The sequence below is a fragment of the Mesoplodon mirus genome, assembly GCF_964341445.2.
Source record: "Mesoplodon mirus genome assembly, chromosome: 20".
NCBI lineage: Eukaryota > Metazoa > Chordata > Mammalia > Artiodactyla > Ziphiidae > Mesoplodon > Mesoplodon mirus.
Genome location: NC_138996.1, coordinates 8,039,753 through 8,064,344, shown reverse-complemented (window position 1 = coordinate 8,064,344; position 24,592 = coordinate 8,039,753). Strand labels below are relative to the sequence as shown.

The window sequence follows — 24,592 nt, the reverse complement described above, 5'->3', positions numbered from 1 at the left end:
AGCATAAGAACCATTGTACTTGCTGTTCTTACTTATATTTAAACATACAGAAAGGTATTTATTCTGTAAAAAAAAAATGTTTACATAACCAGATTAGGTATCACTGTGGCTATCAAATCTAATTAAATATGCTGTGTGTCATTGCTTTAAGAGGCCATATTTCAGAAATGAGTTCCCAGGCCTAAAAGTACTATTTGCATAAATTAGTCAATTTATTTGACTGCTCAGATGCTAATGAGATGTGTTGCTCTAAATTCTTGAAAATTCTCTCAGAGCTGTTTTCTCTGTAAAGATTCAGATAGAAACTTGCCTCATTCTGAAGGCGGGCTCAGCATAATGTGGAGAGAAGTGTGATCCACGACGTGTGGTTCTTCCCACAACAGGTGTTCAGTGTTGTCTCCTCTCTTTTCACCCAACCTCCAGTGTTGCTTCTCAGGAATATGTAATGCACAGAGCAACCTGCCAAATGGAAGTGATCCTCTCTAAAGAACAACGTAATTTCTGCCCATTTCTGTTATCAAAAGCACAGTCCTTTCATGTGACCTTAAGTCAGAGTAGTGTGAGTTGCACATTTTTATTATTATTTTTATGTCATTTATTTTTAGCTTGGAAGCAGAAAAGCATTGTTATATCCAGGCATATGGATAATTTGAGCTAGCCACAGTGTATAGAACTCCAGAGAACAAGACAGGATGAGGAGACCATAGAAGAAAGAAAAATGTACATTTTTGAAAAAAAATGCGTGTCTTTTACTTCTGTTCATGAATTACTAAATCGTTCCTTCTGTTGGCTGCTGTGTTTGCTTCATACTAATATGTCCTCTCTGTCTCTTGGCATGGTTTCTGCTCAAGGCTATTGTAAGTATGGCTTCCTATTCATTTCTATATATTGAAGAGTTTTTTGATTTATACATTATCTGCCATCATAGTTGATATGGTTGAAATTTTAAATTAACAGGGGTTTTATGCAAAAGGAATATACCAAGATTATGTATAGGTTTATGCCCTTTACAATTACGATACTTTAAGGATATCAGAAACCTAACAGGTCAGACTAAAAGGAACTTTGCTCCTTTTTTTTTCCCATCCCACTCCTACCCCCATTGTTATAACTAGTTTGTTTTTATAAAGTATTTTGAAGCTAGCTTGCTGTCACAGTCTGGCCTCCTGCTGCCGCAGTTTATGAGAGTAACAGTCTTCCACTGGAGAGGCTTCTCTGGAGGTGAAGACTGTGCATAGACTCCGGGGTCTGGCAGGCCTGGGTTTTAACTTGGGATCTGCCTCTGGAAAGCCCCTGAATGTCTCCCCAGCCTCACCTCCCTCAGCCATGAGATGGGGCTGGTATCACTCACGGTTGTGAGGTTGACATGAGACAGTGCACGTGACAAACTTGAGTGAGTGCCTGGCATATTAAACTGCTCATTACATAATCATTTTATTATATATTATCTCAGATTTAAAAATTAATTTTGCTTAGAGCCTAATCAAGACAGAAATGTACAATTAAAGCTAAGGTGTTTTTTAAAGTATTTTCATTTTACCCTGTGTACTGGAGAAGGAACGAGCAGTAATCAAAAGTCAACAGGGTTGAGACTTCCCTGGTGGCGCAGTGGTTGAGAGTCCACCTGCGAATGCAGGGGACACGGGTTCGAGCCCTGGTCCGGGAAGATCCCACAGGCCGCGGAGCAACTAAGCCCGTGCGCCACAACTACTGAGCCTACGCTCTTAGCCCTCGAGCCCCAACTATTGAGCCTGCATGCCACAACTACTGAAGCCCTCACACCTAGAGCCCATGCTCCGCAACAAGAGAAGCCACTGCAGTGAGAGGCCCGTGTGCAGCAATGAAGACCCAATGCAGCCAAAAATAAATAAATAGGGCCTCCCTGGTGGCGCAGTGGTTGAGAGTCCGCCTGCCGATGCAGGGGATACGGGTTCGTGCCCCGGTCTGGGAGGATCCCATATGCCGCGGAGCGGCTGGGCCCGTGAGCCATGGCCGCTGGGCCTGCGCATCCGGAGCCTGTGCTCCGCAACGGGAGAGGCCACAACAGTGAGAGGCCCGCATACCGCAAAAAAAATAAATAAATAAATAAATAAATAAATTAATTAATTAATTAAATTTATTAAAAAATAAAAAGTCAACAGGGTTATCAATCTTTCTCTGTGTTTGGGGGAAGCAGTGGTAGAGGACATTGTGGTCCACTAACCTAGCTGTAGTTGACATACTCAGCAAAAAAAGTGCATTTGAATATTCCAGAGCTGTGTCAGAATGGGCTCGAATAAGCGATGACAGTAATCACTATCAAGTCAGGGGACTGAAAATGGAAGAGCCCGGAGTGACGGGTATGTTCCCCTCCGTGCTGCTCTTGACTGATTGGACAGTTTGTTTCCTAAGTCCGTATTATTTGGGTTTGGCTGAATTAATTATGTAACTGTTTATCTCAACATGAACTGTTTCACAGAATTCATTAGTAATGTGTACCCTACAAGCGTTGAGTTTAATTATGGAACCTGGTGGTCCTGTATGGAATGCCGGTATTCTTTGTTTATTTTAGGTCAGATCTGATCTCCTGCTTCTCAGGAGACTCTTTTTTTAAATAACCCGGTCAAAGCTGCATTCTCCAGCATATTAAATGCTGTGCATATCCCATCTTTCACGTTCCTATCCTGTCACATAAACTATTTGCAACCTGTGCATATCAGAAACTTCTGATTAATTCAGTAAGTGTTTACAGAAGTTGATCCCATGATGCAAGGAAAATACAGCAGATAAAAAGTGTCTTAGGGACAGTCTATTATTATTAGAGTTCTGCTTGCCTGTTGCATCCAGGAATATTAGGTCTGTACGTACGTGGCTTTTTGATTCGCTTCCCTGACTATGAATAGAGAACTCAGACCTACAGTTCGTGGGTGTTTTATACTGATCGCCGTCAGCACTTACAGGCTGCTGTCTCCCGTATCAAAGAGAAAGAAACTTGGGTACATTGTGTATTTTCAGCTCTTTGACCAGAGAACTTACTGAGGGCTCACTCAGTTATTTACTACTGTATTCTTGATTTTTTTAAATTAGTTAATTTTTTAGTTAAAATGTTAAGTAATAAACTATTTTTCATTTTCCATTTTCAGTCAGTTCTTCTAAAAAAGAAGCTTGAAGAACATCTGTAAGTATAAAAGCTATTGAGGCTCATTGTTACATTGTCCAGTGAAACATCAGTGTTTTGTGTTGGTGGTTACAGAGTATCTAGGCAGTGGCGTGGGTGGCCCTGAAAGTATAGTAGATTATAAGAGACATTCATAGTATCTAAAGGCTCGTCTTCACCCCAGGTCCTCAAATCAAAACAATTACTGCGTTAGAACTCTTTTCTCAAGTGAGATTCCAGGGTTTTATATCTTCACTATAGTATTGAACGATCCCAGTTAGGGGTGTGGGACCCTCTGGATCAGCAGTCAGAAATGTTTTCTATAAGGAACAGAGAGTAGTTGCCTTAGGCTTTGCAAACAGTGGTCTGCGTCCCAACCACTTAGCTCTGAGGTTCGAGAGTGGCCACAGGCAGTATGTAAACCAGAGCTGTGACTGTCCCAACCAAGCTTTCTATGCAGGAACGGGCCGCGGGCTGAATTTTCCAGCTCTAGAGTCTGGCCAGCTGAAGCTTCCTTTTTATGTAAATGTTTTAAAGTATTATTAAGCTTATCAGTAGCAGATTTTCAAACATTTCCTTGAATTGCAAACATACCTGAACATGACTTTTTGATCTAAATGATTAAATTTTTAAATATTACAGTTGTTTTCTCATGAAGAAGAAATCTTCTTCCATATCTGAGGTTGACAATGTTAGGAGTGTTTTGTAATTTTTCTTGCACCCAGTAACTGCTGTAATCCTTCCTATCACTTTCTGGCAAAACTCTGTTCTTGCAGACATTGAGTGTGGCTGCAAATGGATCGCCAGCCTGGTGGAGCGTTACAGGGTTAGACCGCGGTAAACAGACATCCTGGGTACCATAGTGATCACTGGGAAGAATTCTGTAGTCTGGCAGTTTGCTGCATGCTATCCTAATTTCTTTCTTTCTCTTTCCTCCTTCCTTCCTTTCTTTCCTTCTTTCTTTCCTTTCTTATATGGGAAACTGAGACGCTCCTAGGGCAAGTCTAACACTGGGCAGGTTCTTAAAATACTAGAACAGCACCTGTCACCTTCCAGCCACTGTGAGGTTACCTGCAGTGAGAATTTAGTGTTGAATTCTGTCCTTTTTTCATTTCCCATCCCTTAATTGCAGAAAATAGAATACCTGTGGTTTCATAAAACTACTGTCTGACCATCGTTCTGTGTTCATTTACATGGTAAAAATCTTCATCAAAAAGAATTTATTAGTGAAGATGAGGCCTGTATTAGTTTCCTGTGGCTGCCATAACAAATTACCACAAACTGCAAGGCTAAAAACAACAGAAATATATTCTCTTAACAGTTCTTGAGGCTAGAAGTCTGAAAGGAGGTTATCAGCAGGATTGGTTCTTTCTAGAAGTTCTAATGGAGAATCTGTTCCACACCCCTCTGCTAGCTTCTGGTGGCTGCAGGATTGGTTCTTTCTAGAAGTTCTAATGGAGAATCTGTTCCATACCCCTCTACTAGCTTCTGGTGGCTGCCAGCAACCCTTGGTGTTCCTTGGTGTATAGATGCAATCTCTCTCTCCATCTTCACGTGGCCTTCTTATAAGGACACCAGTAATTGGATTAAGGCCCACCCTGATCCAGTATGACCTCATCTTAACTAAGTAATCTGCAAAGACCCTATTTCCAGATAGTGTCACATTCACAGGTTCTGGGGTTTAGGACCTCACCATATCTTTTTCAGAGACACAGTTCAGCCTACCACAGAGCCCACAGACATCTCAAAAGATGAATGACCATGCAGATTTAACACTACAACAAGACTGTTTTACACACAACACATTGGTACAATTTAAGAATCAGACGTACTAAGTATTGCCAGAGATGTTGAGCGCTGGTAACTCTCATCCACTGCCGGTAGGGATATTATACATCAGTTTATTTAGTAAACTGCAACGTGCATATATTCTGTGACCCATTGATTCTATGTTTCTATGTATACCCTAGATTCCTAGAGATGCTGTGGTCCGTGTTTACCAGGAGACATTTAGAAGAAAGTGTGAAAGAACATTGGGGGTTTTTTGTCAGTTTCAAACATTTATTTTTAAAAAGTGACTATAAGGTGGTTTATTTAGTTATTATTCATTTCCCTCTGATGATTTTTTTGCTGTTGTTGTAGGCGGTTGTTGTGTGCATTGTAGGATATTCAGCAGTGTCTCTTTCCTCTCCCCACTAGAAGCCAGTAACAGCCTCCTAAGTTGTGACAATCAAGATTATCTCTAGACAGCCCCAAGAGGGCCAAATTATCCCCAGCTGAAAAGCTCTGTACTTCGAGGTCCCTACCAAATGTCTCAGTTTCAGTGAGAACCCAGCTCTGACTAGTTGGAGCTCAATGTGTGGACTTTTGGGGTTTTTCCCTCTCAGCGCCCCAGTAATTTTCCATTCTTCTGCAGTTGTCCCTTGACAAACCTCGTGGTGTCCATCCCTAGAAACACGCAATTTAGTATTAATCCAAACACTTAAGCGCACCCATATGCCAACTTATGGTGATCTTTCCTTACATGGCTCTTTCATCTCTTACTCTGTGCTCCACAAATTCTAGCCGCATCTGCCTCCCCACGTTCTAATCTCTTTGTCCTCAGCTCAGTGGGGTGGGCACACCCTTCCTGTGATCTCCCCCTGACTGCAGACAGAAAGCCAGAGAGATCGTAGGGGTTCCCACTCTTGTTTTCTTTCTCTGAGGATCAGAATCTTGTACTGCCTGTTGTCCACTTTCTGAAACAGTTGTTTTACATAGTTTGCCCAGCTTCCTACTTGTTCTTAGCAGGAGAGCAAGTCCAGTAACAGTTATCCATCCCTTCATGGCCAGAAGTAGAAACAATATAGGAGCTCAAGAACACTGGGTACTGTCTGGACACACCTCTGTCCTCACAAGTTGTGTGTTTAACAAGAAACAACATTGTTCTTAATCACAGAAAAGCAGAAACAGTACAAATATCACCAACTGTAAAATGATAAATAGATTGAGATATATTCAAACAATAGAACACTGTACAGCAATAAAAAGGTATAAACCAGGGCTAACACATGAACATAAATGAATCTCAAGAACAGAGTGTTAGGTAAAAAACAGAGGTCACAGAACAGTACATACAGTATAATTAATGTGTAAAGTAAAAATAGGGCAAAATTAAGCCATGTAGTGTTCAGGAATATACACAGAGGCCCATCACAAAAATCATGAGAATGGCTAAAATTCTTGATTTTGGTTACCGCTGGGAAAGAGATAGGAACACGTGGGATTTTTAAGGTTCTGGGATAATTTTTATTTCTTAACCTTTTTCTTCACTGGGCTTAGTTTTTCTTATTTAAACTGTATATATTTATTTTGTGTAACATATGTCTGCGTGTGTGTGTGTGTGTGTGTGTGTGTGTGTATACCCTCAACAAAGATTTATTAAAGTATTATGCATAGAAAAGACCAGAAATAGATATAACAAAGTACTCTATTTTTTCTTCGTGTTTTTCTGTATTTTCCAATTTTTGCAGCCTTTTTTTCCCTCTCATATTACAGAGTGCCACGCTAAATAGCATAGAGAATTACACATTATGTAAATACTAGGAAAAAACTTACTTCTGTTCATTCATTCTTTTACTTTTCTATTGGAATATACCTTACAGTAAAGTCTACAAATCCTGAGCCCCTAGGTCTACAGCTAGATGAGTGTTTTCCTACATAGGCAGGTGGCCCAGATCAATATATAGCATGTTTCCAGCAACACCCCAGGATTCTTTGTTCCCTCTTTTAATTAATTGATTCCATCCCCAGACTAGCCACTGCTCATCTCTTATCACCCTTCGTTAGTTTTGCCACTTTCTGAACTTCATATAAAAAAAATCATATAGTATTATCCTTTTGTGTCTGACTTTATTCAACGTTATTCTATGATATCTCTCCCCATGGGTGCAGGTACCATTAATTTATTCTTTTTTATTGGCATGTACTGTTCTTTCTATTCTTATTTTAGGAGCTTCAATTTTTTTGCAACAAGAGTTCTGCATTATAAAACCTGAGCAAAGTTTTTTTTTTTTTTTTTTTTTTTCTTTTTGCGGTATGCGGGCCTCTCACTGTTGTGGCCTCTCCCGCTGCGGAGCACAGGCTCCGGACGCGCAGGCCCAGCGGCCATGGCTCACGGGCCCAGCCGCTCCGCGGCATATGGGATCCTCCCAGACCGGGGCACGAACCCGTGTCCCCTGCATCGGCAGGCGGACTCTCAACCACTGCGCCACCAGGGAGGCCCCTGAGCAAAGTTTTAAATTTAATTTTTACAGTATCCTCATTCCTAGACACGATAAAGATCATTAAGTTATTTCTAGCCTCTTGTGCAGGTTTACAGAAAAGAATGAGTACTGTTTCAAACTCTCTGTCCTTTAGTCATTTAGAAAATATGTGTGTGTTGGGTTAGTCTTTTCATCTTTGTTTCATAGCACTTGTGTGTTCTGCTAGTGTATCCCATAAAGAAAGAGCTTATATCTTTCATTTCAAGTGAAAAAATGCAAAACAGTAGTAGGTAAGAGTGTTACATATTTTGTCACAGAGAGAAGCTGCACGAGGCCAATAATGAGCTGCAGAAGAAGAGAGCCATCATCGAGGACCTTGAGCCAAGATTTAACAACAGCTGTGAGTTTTCCCAATTAGCATAGTTTTCCGTTGGTTAGCCCTAGTGATGAGTTTAAATAAAATTTGGTTTGTTTAGAAATAGGCCCTATTATATTTCCTAGCAATTGAGGAATTTGCCCTGTTCACAGAAAGAGTATACACACACACACACACACACATACACATATAATCATCTTTACAGTATTTCTTAAATTTCTAATTCACTTGTGAGTTCTTCCTTAACTATGGATGCTAATGCATATTTTATGAAATTTTTTTCACAGTGTCGTTGCAGTGTAAGTCAGCCAGACTTTTCCTTTGGTTGATATTTACACCCGTATGTAGCTTAAATTTATTAATTCTTCTCTGTGGATGTGGGGGCAGGACACAGACTTTTACCTTTTTAGTATTGTGGTGAAATATACATAACATAAAAATGACCATGTTAACCATTTTTAAGTATTGGGTTGGCCAAAAAGTTCGTTCGGGTTTTTCCATGAGATGCGATGAAAATCCCAAACAAATTTTTTGGCCAGCCCAATGTATATAGTTCAGTGACATGTTAAGTACATTCACACTGTTGTACAGCCACTGTCCATCTCCCAAACGTTTTCATCTTCCCAAACTGAAACTCTCTACCTGTTCACCACTCCCCTCCTCCCCTCTTCCCAGCCCCTGGTAGCCTCTGTTCTGCCTTCTGTCCCTATGCACTTGACTCTTCTAGGTAATTCATATAAGTGAAATCATACAATATTTGTCCTTTTGTGTCCGGCTTGTTTCACTTCACATAATGGCTTTCATTTTCACTTAGTATAATGTCTCCATATTGTAGCATGTATCAGAATGGAGGCTGAATAATCAACTATTTGTGTAAATAGACCACATTTTGTTTATCCCTTCAGCCATCCATGAATACTTTTTAATTTGTGTACTTCCATAGTGTAGTTTTTGTTTATTTCTAAGAAAAGCTTTTTGTTTAAAAAAATTGTGAATTTTTAAAAATAAAATTATTATATATATAGACAAAACCGTCTCTCAAAGCTGTTTACTATTTTGTCAGTTGAAATATTTTCAAGTTGTTAGGTCTAAAAAATTTTTAATTTTTTACTGTCTCACCGATAGCCTTAAAAATTGAAGAATTACAAGAAGCTTTACGGAAGAAAGAAGAGGAAATGAAGCAAATGGAAGAAAGATATAAAAAATACTTAGAGAAAGCCAAAAGTGTAAGTGTGAGTCTGCGGGCCTCTCACTGCACTTTCTCATTGTGTTTCGCTGATGTTTCAAAATACAGTGCCTGAACGTGACCTCTCACACAGAAGGACATGAGGAGTAAAAGAGCAAGAGGCCGTGATCAAAACAGGTCGCCCCCACCCCAGGTTACTTACTCGTTACCAAGAGGGAATCACATTTCTATGTAGGAAATGGGTGGCAGCCGCACCTTGCCTAATTATCAAAATCCGCTGTGCCCGGCGGGAGGGCCCGCCTCTGTCTCCAGATGAGCCTTGCTGTCGGCAGTGCTCAGGGCTTCTGGCCTAGCTCCAGTTCCCAGGGAAAAGGAGGTTACTGGAACAAGTTAAGTAACACCTTCAGGAAGGCATCAGATAAATCCAGACTCTGGGATGAGAATCCACATTATGAAAGCAGAAATAGGCACTGGAGCGTCACGGAACACCAGAAGCTGTTCTCCTGTAAAGGAGCCCAAAGGGACCTCCCTGCCAAATGCAGCGATCCTGGATTGGGGACACCTGTGGAAACGTGGATTTGGGCTGAATCGTGATGACTTATAGAGAGGTTCACTTTCTTACAGATGATGTGGGAGGATGTCCTTAGTCTAAGGAGATGCGTGTTGAAGTGCTTGAGGGTCACGTGTCATGAGACGAAGGTGGCAGTGCTGCAGTTGGTCAATCCGGGTTAAAGGAAATGGGTTTTTATTGTTCTGCTCTTTCAAGTTTTCTATGGGGTTGATCATTTTTGATAGTAAAACTGCTGAGCCAAAAAGCAAAGACCCTTCCCAGAAGCCCTCTGGTGGGCCGGCTAGAGTTGTGTCACCAGCCTGTGTGTAAACCCAGCGTCTGGCAAAGGAGGAGAAGGACCACAGAGACAGGCTTGTGGACCACTGGGACCCGCTCCATCCTCGCACACCTGGTCAGAGGCAGAGGCCCCTGAACCAGGTCAGAGGAACCGAAAAGGGAAGATTGCTGTCAGTAGTGTCTGCTGTAGTGTGATTAATTTTAAGCCAGAATTACTTCTTATCACTGACTCTTCCACATAATTTTAAAATTTTATATAATTAAAAATTGTAACAACTGAATATCATTTTATACATTCAGATTTTAAAGTGTCCACGTAAGATAACTTTTGAGTCTCATAAGGTTTATCTTTTTTTTAAATGACTGCTTCCTTAGATATTACACTCCTTGGGTTTGAGACTTTTAAAGTTTTTCTTTTATTACTTTTTGTAGGTTATCCGTACTTTAGATCCTAAACAAAATCAAGGAGCAGCACCAGAAATACAAGCTCTTAAAAATCAGCTCCACGAACGGGATCGGCAATTCCATTCATTGGAGGTAGTTTACTGTAATATGATAAGACATTTGATTTTTTTATTTTCAATTCTAGAAGGCTTGCTATGCACAGTGGTCCCTCAACATCCACGAGGCACAGTTACCAAAATCCACGGATGCACAAGTCCCTCGTAGAAAGTAGTGAATGTGGTTATTTGCATAAAATCTAAGCCCATCGTCCATGTGCTTTAAACCATCTCTAGATTACTTATAATACCTAATGCAATGTAAATGCTATGTAAATAGTTGCCTATGGGGACTTCCCTGGTGGTGCAGTGGTTAAGAATCCGCCTGCCAATGCAGGGGACACGGGTTCAATCCCTGGTCTGGGAAGATTCCCACATGCTGCAGAGCAACTAAGCCTGTGCACCACAACTACTGAGCCTGCACTCTACAGCCCGCACGCCTAGAGCCTGTGCTCCACAACAAGAGAAGCCACCGCAATGAGAAGCCAACGCTCCGCAACGAAGAGTAGCTCCTGCTCGCCGCAACTAGAGAAAGCCCGCGCATAGCAACGAAGACCCAACGCAGCCAAAAATAATTAATTAATTAATTTTTAAAAAAAGATATCCATACTTTAAAAAAAAATAGTTGCCTATGCATGGCAAATTCAAGTTTTGGTTTTTGGAACTTCCTGTCTTTGTTTTGTTTTGTTTTGTTTTGTTTTTTTACCATTTTCGATGTGGGGTTGGTTGAATCCGTGGATGTGGAACCCATGGATATAGAGAGCTGACTGTACAGTTGTGCCCGTGAACTTAGATAGTTTATTGTGAGTATTTTATTTATGTTGAATTGTTTTTTATCTTAACATGCTTACATGTGCTTGCTTTTTAGAAAGAATATGAGAAAACAAAGAGTCAAAGAGAGATGGAGGAGAAATATATTGTTAGTGCCTGGTACAATATGGTAAGAAAATAACACGTCAAAACATATTGCGAAATGCAGTGAATATGTATCATTTATTATACTCCCTTTACTGTAGAAGTAATTCTGCCAAATGAATCTGAAAGTAATTACTGTCCTAACACACACTAACAAAACCCTAATGCTGATCTTAGGGCCAAACAACAGATACAGGAACCACCATAAACGGGGCTAGAACATTATGGACACATCTTTATCCCTGTCCTAGAGGATAGAAAGATTTCTGTCTCTCAGGACCATTTTATTCTCGGGGGGTAGGGACTTTAATAATATCTAAACACAGATACAGTAGCTTTTGTTCTGTGGGACTATTTCAGTGCCTTTGCAGGAGCAGTACCTGTAATGAAAATAGTTTAACTGTCTCTCAGGTTTTGGTCAGTGTTCACGGTCGTAGACCCTGAACAGCTGAAGGTTTTGAAATTGAATTTTCCAACAAAAAATCTTAAACGTATTTCAGGGGAAAATAAATGCTTATCAGCATTTTGGGCTTCAGTAAGACTTATCTGGATATGAAGAGCTATGGATTTTGAAGAATGCTGTACTTTTTTCAATATTTTTTTCTTAGACCTTTTCTTCTTTTTCTGCTTTGTTCTTCTTCCCAATAAGACCACTCCACCTTTTCAAAGTGTTAGCTGCCTGAGATAGGGGGTTGGACCAGACCCCTTTCATCATAGCCCTCTGACCCTGTAGTTGTGTTACTGGCACAGTACCGTTGTACAATTACAATTGTAAATTATACCATTTTACAGTTACAGTTGATACTGTGTCTCAAAGGTTTGTGTCCCAGGTCTCCTAATAATGTGATTTGAACTTTGTCAAAATTTCATACAGTTTTATGACATGTCCACATTTATATTTGCCTTGGTTAAAACTACATATTTAAGGGCTTCCCTGGTGACGCAGTGGTTGAGAGTCCGCCTGCCAATGCAGGGGACACGGGTTCGTGCCCCGGTCTGGGAAGATCCCACGTGCCGCGGAGCGGCTGGGCCCGTGAGCCATGGCTGCTGAGCCTGTGTGTCTGGAGCCTGTGCTCCGCAACGGGAGAGGCCACAGCAGTGAGAGGCCTGCGTACCGCAAAAAAACAAACAACAAAAACTACATATTTAAGATTTTTATCACAATTTTAAAAAACAAAAAAGGAAATCATACTGGGTTTACATTACCATTACTGTTAACAAATATAGATTAATCAAAAATTAAGGGCCTCCCTGGTGGCGCAGTGGTTGAGAGTCCGCCTGCCGATGCAGGGGATGCGGGTTCGTGCCCCGGTCTGGGAGGATCCCACATGCCGCGGAGCGGCTGGGCCCGTGAGCCATGGCCGCTGAGCCTGCGCATCCGGAGCCTGTGCTCCGCAACGGGAGAGGCCACAACAGTGAGAGGCCCGCGTACGGGAAAAAAAAAAAAAAAAAAAAAAAAAAAAAAAAAAAAAAAATTTAAAAATTAAAATGTAAAAAATGGGCTTCCCTGGTGGCTCAGTGGTTGAGAGTCCGCCTGCCGATGCAGGGGACGCAGGTTCATGCCCCAGTCCGGGAAGATCCCACATGCCGCGGAGCGGCTGGGCCCGTGAGCCATGGCCGCTGAGCCTGTGCGTCCGGAGCCTGTGCTCCGCAACGGGAGAGGAGAATGTTGTGCATTGGGGTCTGTTTGAAACGCAGAGCCATGACCCCAGTTTCCCTGGAGGTGATGGGAGTTGGGAGGTTTGGCTTGCCTTCTGCCTTCTGTGCGGGTTTGCCCAGCGCCTCTGGCGCCTGCCCCGCGTATCTCCCGGCTCTTGCTCCTCCTTGCCTGTGGCTGGCGTCCGCTTGCTCCCGTCATCTCGCGTCCAGTCACCAGTGAGACAAAGCTGCCGCTCCCAGTTCTTCCTGCTTCTCTCCCGAGGGTTCTTCGCTAGCTTATTAAATGAGAACCGAAACCCCTTTTTCCGGATCTGCTCAGGGTCCTCACTGTTTGCTCCTCCGCGTTTAGAGAGCCCCGCAGGTTCTCCCTCCTGTTCAGGTGCCCTTGGCCCGGCAGGTGGGCTCGTCCCCCTTCTAAGCGGGTAGGCCTCCTTCTCCAGTCCTGCGCTCCTTGGGCCCGCTGTGGGGGCCAGCCGTCAGGAACTTCCCTTAACAAGTCTGCCTGTGAAGAAAAGCAGCGTGGTGGTATGTATTATACCTGGTGTGACTTTCCACCCTAAGAAAGAACAAGTGCTTTTGTGGTTTTCTATTCTAACTAAACCCTCTGATTTCCATATCCCCACGTGAATCAACTGCTACCAATCAATTGCCCTTTTTTTTCTTGGAAAATCACTTTATGCATTTGATTCGAAAGGGAAGTATGTATGATTGAGTATGGATAATGTATTCCAAAGATCATTCTCTATTATAATCTACTGTTTGGGTTATTGTAAATTCAAAAATTAAGCCTTAATTTTTCCAAAAGAAGATTTGTACCTAATTGTTGGAACTCAAATGTCTCTAAGATTTTAATCTATCATGAGCAGAGTTAACGTTCCCAATCGTGCCGTATGCCGTCATGTAACAAATTCTGCGTGATGAAATTTTCTTTTGTGAGAGAGTGTTCCGTTATTTTTTCACTGATGACTTTTTTTCCGTGTTACATAGGGAATGACTCTGCATAAAAAGGCGGCAGAAGACAGACTTGCTAGTACAGGTTCGGGGCAGTCATTCCTGGCGAGGCAGAGACAAGCCACCAGCACGAGAAGGTCTTACCCGGGCCACGTCCAGCCAGCCACAGCAAGGTAGACAAGTCCTGCGATTAGAATAAAAAACACCCCGCATTCAAAGCATACTTCTGTTACATATAACATTTCAGGAAATTCAGCCAGCTTATATTTTGTCTGTATTTCATGTTACTATCTAGTTGTTTCTCATTTGAGGACTTTCTCTCTTCTGTATCTATAATGTTTTAGTCTCTTGGTCCTTTATTTTGTAGTCCTTTTGGTTCCTTTTAATGTGCCAAAAAATTTTTAAATGCCCAATTAAAAGTGTTGTATATTAGTGTAGTACTTTTCTTTGTATGAAAATGTCCTTTCCCCAATGGTGTAGGCTTTGTAATGATTTAGATTTTCCGCCAATAATTGATATACAATTTATATTCTTTATCGTGCCTCTGTGTTACCATGCTTTCTAAGAATGTCTTTGTTTAAAGGGAATTAATCTTTTTATGATGTATTAATCTGTGTTTTCAATTGTTTTCCAAATGCACTTCAGATAACGTGCATACTTACTATGTAAAATGGTTGGCAAGTGCACTTTTTGCAAAGACATAAATACATTGGCAGAGGTGCTAATCACATCTTACCTAAGGCACCTGATAGAACTATTTAGAGGGAAAAACTGAGTTTTCACATTGTTTTATAGGAAATTAAATTTGTCCAAAGATTTGGAAACTATTTTTAAAACATAAATAGAATTTCATTATTTCCTACTATCTTATTTGTGGGCAGAAGTGAATGCACTGGTTAGGTTATTTGGGGAGAAGTTACAGAAGAAAAAAAATCAGGCAGTGTGTTCATTTTTTTTCTTTTTTTGGAATATCACAGTAACTGAGGATCAGATTCTAGCAATGGGCTGACATTTCGTTGCAACTGCCCTCCACATATAAAAGTATATAAAAGATGTATTTTTTATATACTTACGAGTCATAGGTGGCCTTACCTTTGGGGTAATTTCCTTGTTGACTTGCACCTCATTTGTCTTACTTATTCCTTAACATAAAACCTTCTATTTCTCAATAATTCCTAATACTTAACATCTTAGTATCAGTCGTTAGGATCAATAAGTGACTTCTTGTGTCTGATGTTATGACAGGTGGCTGTCATATTTTTTCTTAATTCTATGTACTAGTCTAAATAAGAGTTTGCTACTGAGTAGATTCTCTTGGGTATTTGGTTGCCCCAAAGTGCTTATTACATTTGTTGACAGATTATAAACTATGTTTATTTACATTGATGAATGGCTGTCAAGTAATAATGATTGTAAAGCACTTTGACTATATAAGGTGCTATATAAATGCAAAATGTCATTCATTTGAACACGAAATGTCTCTGCCTAACTTTCCATATTGGCCCCAAATTATATTTAAGTTCCCCTCCAGCCTTTTTCTTGCACTATAGCCCATAGCCCAGTAAAGCAAAAATTTACTGAAACTAGGTCGATTATTTGTTTGTTTTCGGTTTTGGATAGGTCACCTATTAAGAAGATTTTATTTCATATACTTGCTATTTAGAAGTTCAGGTTTCATTTAATTTTGTGTATTAAATACAAATGAGTAACTTTAAATCAAGCTAAACATAATCAAGAATTTTCAGAAACTATATTCCAGTGTTTGATTTTAAATCCTTATTTCCTTTTTTTATAAGAAATTGACCTAAATTCTATTTTAGGTGTTTTCATTTGTCCTCAGAAACCGTACTTGAAGAAAGGTATTAGAATATACACAGAAATGACTTCATGCATTGTGCTAATGTTTTACATTAAGTACAGAAGTCTGTGCTCAGTGTGAGTGCTTCTGCCTGGTAAGAAGAAAAGCAGGAAGACTTAGTAGTAATGGAGAGAACCAGCGAGTGGAATGCATCGTGGGGTTTCAGGAGGGCAAGCAGACCTAATCAACGTAGAAAGTTTTGACAATTAATGATTAAAAATGATTTAAGATGGGTAACCCTCCCCCACCTCCACCCCTCCCCGTCCCTTTATTTCACAAATCAGAGTAAGGATCCAACAGTTTTAAAACAGAGCATGAACATTCACTTGGTAAAATTAAAATTATTGGGAAATATACCTGCAAAATAAGATAGATGAAAATCAGAGTCCATGAGCTGTTTCTTAAATGGATTATATCCCATGAGAGGAGAGGTTTTAACTTTAGTTCTCTATTTACTGTCCCAGTCCTGGTCTCCTACCCACCCCCCCGCTCAGATATGTTTCTCTAAATGGGAGAGGAAAGTGCCAAGTTTTTAGAAGGAAGTTTTCCGTCTTATTTTTCTTCAGCATGCCATTATTTTGGTGCTTACGTTCGTAAGTTTCACTCACCTTTACAGTATCTTTAAATTTTAGTATATTGCTTTCGTTCCATAGCAGAAACTTTATTTCTAAACATTCTGTGATGGTTTTTTAAAAATCAGGAATAGAACTTAGCTGTCCCAGTGAGGACCCCGTTTCCTTTGCTCAGTTTTGGACAGGATTTTTACATTTCTCTTTCTCTGGCGATGACGCTGGGCACGCTGTGGAGTCAGCACAGAGTTACTGCGCTAAGGCTGGGGTTGAGCCATCACCCCCTGTCTGAGTTCTTGTGAACAAAAAGCTTATTTTCTGTTTTCCCTCTAACCAGGGTGAGAAAATACAGAGTTAATAACTAAAGACTACAAAAGCATGAAATTTATATTCTGCAGTGTGTATGTAAGAAGTTTGTAATGGGAAAAACAAATCCAGCAAATATTACAGTTTACCTCATCTTAAAAAGAGAGTAAATAATGCAGCTGTACGTATCTTAAAAAAACTTGCAAAAACCCGATCATACCTCTTTTAGTATTTGTCTGATTATTTAATAATAACCAAGAAAAAGAAGTCCCAAAACAAAGGCTCCATTTTCTAAAATTGATCAGCATTGAATTATTTCTGTCTGATGGCCCAGCCTGGTAAAATTGGCTAACGAGATGATTCATTATAATAAGGATAATACTGTCCGCTGTTATCTTGTTACAGTCTTACTGCTTTGTCTGTATGATAAAAGCTCAGTTGTACAAACTTGAGCTAAATGTTTCCAGTCAGAAACATCAGCCCATATATATCAGCAGTCTTCAGCAAGGCGTGAAAACCGGTGCTGTGCAAACAAACCAGCAGTAAGTGATTGTGAGGGGAAGGGGGATTTAGGTTGAAGAAAAGGTACATTTTATTTTTGAGCTATTTTACTCACACTTCCTTTTCAACTGCAGTTTTATTTATTCATATCTAATGATATGAAATATCTTGTAGTGTCTCTTGCTCTCCAACAAGCATTCATCTTTTAAAGATAACACTGTGTTGAAAACTTGAAAATCTTTATTCTGATATAAGAATTTTCTTGAAATAAAATTCTAAATTTTTGAATTTATCCTAACTCCCTGCATTTAATCTCCAGTGGTCCAGATCTCAGCCTCCAGGAGTGTTACACTTTTCCCCAGTTGGAACACATGAGGTTTATCTGAAAAAGCATCCACAACCCACAGATAGTGTAAACCTAGTTAGTTTACAGCTACTGGGATAAGAACCTGTGATCCTAAAGGGAGAGGAAGGTGCTTGGCATCTTGCTTTTTGCTAGGGGCAAAATAACAGCATGCTTCTTGTTGTCTGTTCATTAAACTATGGGAGCATGTTTTGACTTCTTATCCTTATATTACAAAGTGACTCTTTGCCTAGAAATGGCTGTCAAACTGATGCAGGATTGTACTCCTTAACAGTGAGTAGGAGTCCTACCCTTACAGGGTAGGAAGGACTGTACAGAACAAAATAAGATGGGATCTCAGAATCTTTGAAAATTACTTTAGCGTGTTTTAAAATTTTTCCCTTTTTATATGTTAAAAGGGTTTTTCCGTTCAATAATGATTATCTCTTTTCCTATAGTCCCAACTGTCAAAATGGCAGCTTATTTTAGTAGATGTGCAACCCAGTTTCACTACATTTAGAAAGCAATTTCAGAGTTAATTCTTTGTAACTATAATGATTCAAATATTTTGTATCATGAAGTTTTTATATGAGGGAGGCCATTCTCAATGTATCTGTCATCCAGTTTTTTACTTTGTATAAAGCATATTTAAATAATAATTGGTATATGTTTATTTTATGGAAAATTTTGAAAGTATTTTAGTGTCCAATTTAAGCAAGATAATTTTATTGTTCTAAAATTGTGCAATAAATACTGTTTCTTTCTCAGAAGCCTAAAAAACATAAAATAATTTGCTACCGACACAGCTAATTTCTGCCCCTCCCCATCCCCCTAAATCACGGAAGTATCAATATTTATCTCCCTTTTTATAAAATGAAGGACAGCACAAATATGATGACATCCATCTCTTTAAAATCACTGATTATGTTCTTGGAAAATACGTACTGATAATTTTGTTTTTAAACAGCCTTTTATCAATCCAATTCCCATGTATTTATAAATATAAAAACTTTAAAACTTATATTTAATGTTATCTTGAAGTATGCTTGAATTCTTCACACTGCACTTAAAATGACAGAGAAAGGGACATTAGTTTATTTGAGAAATAAGAGACCCGAAGCTAATTATGGCAAGATATGAGTTTTAGCAGTTGTGGTCTATGGATGTTTCCTAACAATTCTATTTCAGCAATTACGTCTCTCGTCAGTATTTTTCTGCTTTCTAACATTTTCCAATAATATTCTGTGAGATAGGTTTATATGCTGTATATAAGTGAACATAGAAATCGGAAAGTAACCGAAGGCTGTCAAGGCAGATCCATTCCTAGTGAGTAGAATCTATTATCGGAAAAAGAAGAGGCCTAATTTTGAACAAATATCCAGGCAGATAGAAGTGCTAACACTATTAAACCTATACTTGTCTTAACAAATGTTCCTAAAGTAATAGTTTACATAAAATCTCCTGATTTTATTACATGATCATTCAATAAAAAACAGTAGACAAAAAATAATTTATATTCTAATTGTCCTTCCCTTCAGTGGACATTAACTGGGCACACAGTATTAACTGTACATGTTTATGAGTGGAGGGGAAAGCATCTATTTTCATTTTGAAACTGTTAACCCATTACTAAATCTAAGATAGTGATTTAAAGCCATGAGGATAGGATGATCTGATGAGATGGGAAGAAATCTGTGGTGGCTGAAACTCACTACCAGCTTCGTAGCAGTTATCTAGATCCGCTGCTGTGTCTGGTTTGCAAACCATGTCTCCCTTAATTATACGTAGTAGCCCCACAGAAAATTTTGTTTAAAATGAAGACAAGGGCTTCCCTGGTGGCGCAGTGGTTGAGAATCTGCCTGCTAATGCAGGGGACACGGGTTCGAGCCCTGGTCTGGGAGGATCCCACATGCCGCGGAGCAACTGGGCCCGTGAGCCACAACTACTGAGCCTGCGCGTCTGGAGCCTGTGCTCCGCAACAAGAAAGGCTGCGATAGTGAGAGGCCCGCGCACCACGATGACGAGTGGCCCCCACTTGCCACAACTAGAGAAAGCCCTCTCACAGAAACGAAGACCCAACACAGCCAAAATAAATTAATTAATTAATAAACTCCTACCCCCAACATCTTCTTTGAAAAAAAAACAAAAATGAAGACAAGAGTAGACTTTATATATATGTGTGTGTGTATATATTCAAGGAGAGCCTTTATATACCTAATACATTACTGCCAGGCTCTGAATTAGATGTTTAGGGTCTGCAGATGAAATCATCAGAGAAGGTGTCCGTAGCCTCAAAATTTAAGGACAATGGGGCTATCAAATATCCTAAATTATATTGACTCAGAGCTTAAAAGAATAATTAAATATCACGAGAAGAGCAATTTCAAAGTGAGAAAAAGAAAATTACCAAAGCATGCTGAGGCTTTACTGTGTGGGGGAGACTTCTGCGCAGGCACCGTTGCCTTAGAGATCTCTAAATTGACAAAGGAAAATAATTTGATGAGCATTTATATTGTAAAAGTTATAAAAGGGACTCATGTTTATTCTCGGTGTGTTTGTCAACCTATGGACAGTGGTTACTGTATATACATTCTCTAGTGTGTTTATTTTATAGATGTCACTATTAGAGATGAATGTCTTAATATTATTTACTACTTCTACTCACTTATGTATTATTTATACTTTACTGCAAGATTCACAGCACTTTACTAATATTAGATAATTATTTTCCTTCTACCTTTCTGTGGCATTTTCTATTTACATCTTTTCCACTGGGGGTCTTTTCCTTATTTTGGAACACTCACTAAGAAAAATGTAAAAGATTGCCCAAATAAATAGGCTATGTACTGTTCCTGAAATGTTTAAAGTCAGGTCTGAAGTTCTAAGTCTAGAACTCTCTTTGAAGCTGGGTTGGGGCTACTAGGCATGAATTAACATTTTATATTTCACGTTAATAAGACTCATAAGTTAGTACTCGTGAAGCCAAGTTCTCTCAAATGTAGACACACTTAAAACTTTTTGTTGAAAACAAAAGTTGCATTAATACAAAGTAAACAGTCTACTGGTTATAATCAGAAGATGCTCTTACCTTCCATTTACCTGTCTCCTAAAATACAAACCTGCAAACTGTCCTTCACTTTCATAGTTTCTTCAACATTGCATGTACTCAAGCACAGGAGAAACAAAGCCAGGTTCCAGGAGCTGTGAAGTCCAAGAATCTGGAAAATGGTGGGGGTGAGGTGATGGGAAAAGGCAGACAATAACAAGGGCAGGATACTACAAAAATAGTCTTGAGTTCTACTATAACATATGCTTTACGAACTTGGCCGTTTTCTTAAGTTCAAATATAGCAGAGTTTTCAGCTGATTCTTTTGAGAGATGCTTTGAGGAGTCAGGACTCTTCCGCTTGTACTTGAGTATATCTGTATTCCAACCCTTGTCAAAAGAGAGTGAGATATTTGTTGTTACGTAAACGCCGACACAGATGATTGCTGCCAAAGAATAGGGAGATTTGCTCATAAGAACTTTCTCTTAAAGTTTTTTATTTTGCGTTTCTGGATGAGAAAAATGCTTTTATGGTGTGAAGTGTTTCTGCAGTGCTTTCTTCTGCATTACCCCCCACTCTGCCGGTATGCTTGGCGTGGGCAGGTCACCTAGAAGAGAGAAGCACAAATAGAGAAGGCTAGACTCTGACCTTTGAGGGAAGAGCCACTCTTATCCTCCCCGAGTAAAAAAATAACAATGAAACACACCTGTACACACACACACACAGTCACACACACACAAGGACGAAATGGTAAGTGGGTAAGTCACCTTCTAAATGTCTTTGGCATCCGTTGGCTTCTTGTTAATCTAGTTAAGAGTAGATTCTAGACCTGCGTTGTCCAATTCACTAGCCAGTTCACAGCCACATGTGCTAATTTAAATTAAGTAAAGTGAAGAATTCAGTTCCCCAATCCCCCAGCCACATTTCAAGTGCTCAGAAGCCACCCGTGGAAAGTGTGTTACCATTTTGGACAGCACAGATATAGAACATTTCCATCTTTGCAGAAAATGCTTTTGACAGTGCTGTGGTGCCCAAAGAGAGAATAAGGACAAAATAAAGATATCCAGTTGACTTAATGATACTCTTGGATTTTACCGGCATCATTAAAGAAAGCTATTTTTCTTATAAAAATTAATACCAGCGCTTTTTAAAGACCCTGGAAAAATCAAAACCCCATTCTTTGAAACTAGTTTTCAATGTATTTTTTAAACAGATTCTTAGCACTTTACTTTTTAAGTGATATTATTAAATAACTTCATAAATCATAACAGTATCTTCAGGTTTTTTTCCTTTTTTAAGTAGTCTTTTAAAATTAATGATACAGTTTCTAACATTTATCCAGCAGAAACTGATGAATGCTTAACTTACAAGTAAAAGTTGATAAACATCATATTCCTCTGTTTTGTAACCTTTAAATCTTTCTATTCTGTTAATTTTTTTATTTTTTCGGTACGCGGGCCTGTCACTCTTGTGGCCTCTCCTGTTGCGGAGCACAGGCTCTGGACGCGCAGACTCAGCGGCCATGGCTCACGGGCCCAGCCGCTCCGCGGCATGTGGGATCTTCCCAGACCGGGGCATGAACCCGTGTCCCCTGCATCGGCAGGCGGATTCTCAACCACTGCGCCACCAGGGAAGCCCTATTCTGTTACTTTTAAATCTGTATAGATCTAAGGAGAGTTGCCAACAGTTTTTTTTGTTTCTCCCCCTAAAACCACATTTGATCATCTTCTACCTAAAAGGTATATCAAGATCCAAAGAGTTTCTTTGATTTTCTTCATAGTTTCTTGCTCTTAATTACTTAGATTATGAATCAAATTAAATTTCATGTATGAAGCAAAGATTTTATTCCAGCAACTTAATGAAACATTTTTTTAAGATTTATTAATTGACTTGGCCTCTTACTAAAGTGCTTAACATAACTAAAAGGATCTACACAGATGCATCTTTGAATTTTTTAATGAATATAAGAGGCTAATCATAACTCTTTGGAGTCAGCTTGGTACTTAGTGAAAACTATCCCGTTAGGAAGTCAGATGCTTTCCTCTTCGTTTTTAAATTTTTTAATCAAGCAGCAGACTTGATCCAGTAGTGTCAAATTCCAAGCAACTATAATGAAATTCTTATTGTTATTCAAGTACAGATGATTAAATGGTGTGATTTGAGTTTGTTTTATTATTTTCATGGTGGTCTAATTTAATGTGTGTTCTACAGAGACTCATATTACTAGTTAAGGGAGATTTTCAATGTGCTTGAAATACGAAAGAACATGCTAGTATAAATACAGGAAATGACTGTACACAAATGCCAATCAATCATTTGGGGGCTTTTAATTTTTTTAATAGTAAGCTTTTGGTTTTTTAATAGCCTTAGTTATTTAAAATTCAGATGCACTGAAATGCCATTGCTGTCACTAGCTGTTTACAGATTATGTGTAATTCATAAAGATTTGTACTCAGAAGAATAATTTCCAGGTTTACTCTTGTTTTGCAGTTTTCATATTTTGACAATTGCCCCACCATTTATAACACCCAATTTCTGGTTGTGTAATGAATGGTAAAATTCAAACATATCTAATTTAATAATTTGCCTTATTTTGATTAACAAATTCTATCAAAGATTTGGGGATAGAAAGAGGCTTTTTTTTCCTATAGTATTTTTTAAACTTTTCAGATGAGCTGGAAAACACCTTAGTACATTGGAGTTGGAGTTGTACTGGTTACAGTCCCAGCTCTAAAGCCTTATACTCATGTCTTAAGTATTACTGATTGTTCTGTGAATTGTTAGTTTGATATTTGACATTGTAGTTATCCACCTTGCAGTTTAGCCTTTTCAAAAAGGATATTGCTAGGTATGTTCTTATTTCTGGTTGACTATTGAATTCGTAATTTCATGATTTCATTCTTAGTCATAATCCAAAAAGGAAATCCACGTGGAACTCTAAATTTCTCTCTCACCTAACAAATGGAATCAATACAGTTTTAACTACATTGTACATAAATGGCATCCAAGCAGTTTTCCATCTGTTTACCAAGTTTACCAATCATTTACTCTGTGTTAGACTTGTGGGTTTTCTCACTATTTTTTCTGAGGTAAATGACTTGTGAGAAATTTTCACCAAAATTGCAAAAACGTAAAGTCCAAGAAATCACCAGAAGACAGATTTTTAATTTTTTGAAAACTTATATTGTATTTCCTTTTGATATCACTTATTCATTTTAATTTTATGACTGCCAACTTGTTATGGTATTAATTATATGTATATGTTTATATGTATGCATATAGTATATGTATATGAAGAATAAAGTTAAGATTTGGTCAAACTATATTTTCCCATTCAAGTACAAAAATGTTTTCAAGGCTGCAGAAAGTGTACAGTTGTCATACAAGTTGTAAATAAAGACTTGTATAAAAACTCAGCTTAGATTTTTTCTGCTCTTAGGCCGTACAAACGCATGTTTAATAATTGTCTAATAGTATCCATCCGCTTGCCATACTGTCCTGTCAATTTAGATATTATGCCGCTGACTGGCTGTAAATCAGGAATAGTCTTTGAGTTTTTTCCCAGTACCTAGGATAAGTTTTGTTTTGATTTAGGCTGGTTCACAATGTGTGTAAGCTGACTGTCCAAAGTTCTGAGGGATAAAAGGTAAACATGGCTTCTCCCCTCTTACCACAGACAGTCCAGCAAGAACCAATGGTAGGTACTTACATTCTTTCACAATATAAGGCATTATTGTTGAAGCATCCTGTTTAAGCCATAGATGCCCCTTTTCCTGCCTGTCGACCCTTAAAGTTCACCCTCTTCCCCCACCTGCACCCTAGACAGGATTGAAATATGGCATCTTCAGTGTCACGTAAAACGGCAGCAGCAGTGGCGAAATCGATTAAACTTACGTTAAAATAATTCCAGAGTGAAGTGAGCACCAGTATTTACAAACAAGCCTGGTATGCACGTAACCAAAATAGTGCCCACTTTAATTTGCAGTTAATATGACATTTTAATGTCAGAAAGAGAAATGTAAGTGTTCTTCACTCATTAGCCTGGAGGTAACCATATCCAGCTTAGCTTTTATTGAGTGTCTGCCCTGGGTATTGAACGTTGAAGCAAAGGAGAAGGGGATGAGAAGGTAGGTAAATCACAAAAACTAAAGCAGC

General features: G+C 39.1%; 1 protein-coding gene across 1 annotated transcript in view; it reads left to right on the top strand.

The window, feature by feature from the left end:
- Positions 1-23,849, top strand: part of HOOK3 (hook microtubule tethering protein 3) — a 104,257-nt gene extending 80,408 nt beyond the window's left edge. Inside the window, exons 17-22 of the mRNA XM_082608429.1 lie at positions 3,123-3,157; positions 7,698-7,780; positions 8,882-8,982; positions 10,222-10,326; positions 11,158-11,229; positions 13,851-23,849. Of these exons, the coding sequence (XP_082464555.1) occupies positions 3,123-3,157; positions 7,698-7,780; positions 8,882-8,982; positions 10,222-10,326; positions 11,158-11,229; positions 13,851-13,991 (537 nt within the window). The 3' untranslated portion in view covers positions 13,992-23,849. The remainder of the gene's footprint in view (positions 1-3,122; positions 3,158-7,697; positions 7,781-8,881; positions 8,983-10,221; positions 10,327-11,157; positions 11,230-13,850) is intronic.
- Positions 23,850-24,592: the final 743 nt, after the last annotated feature.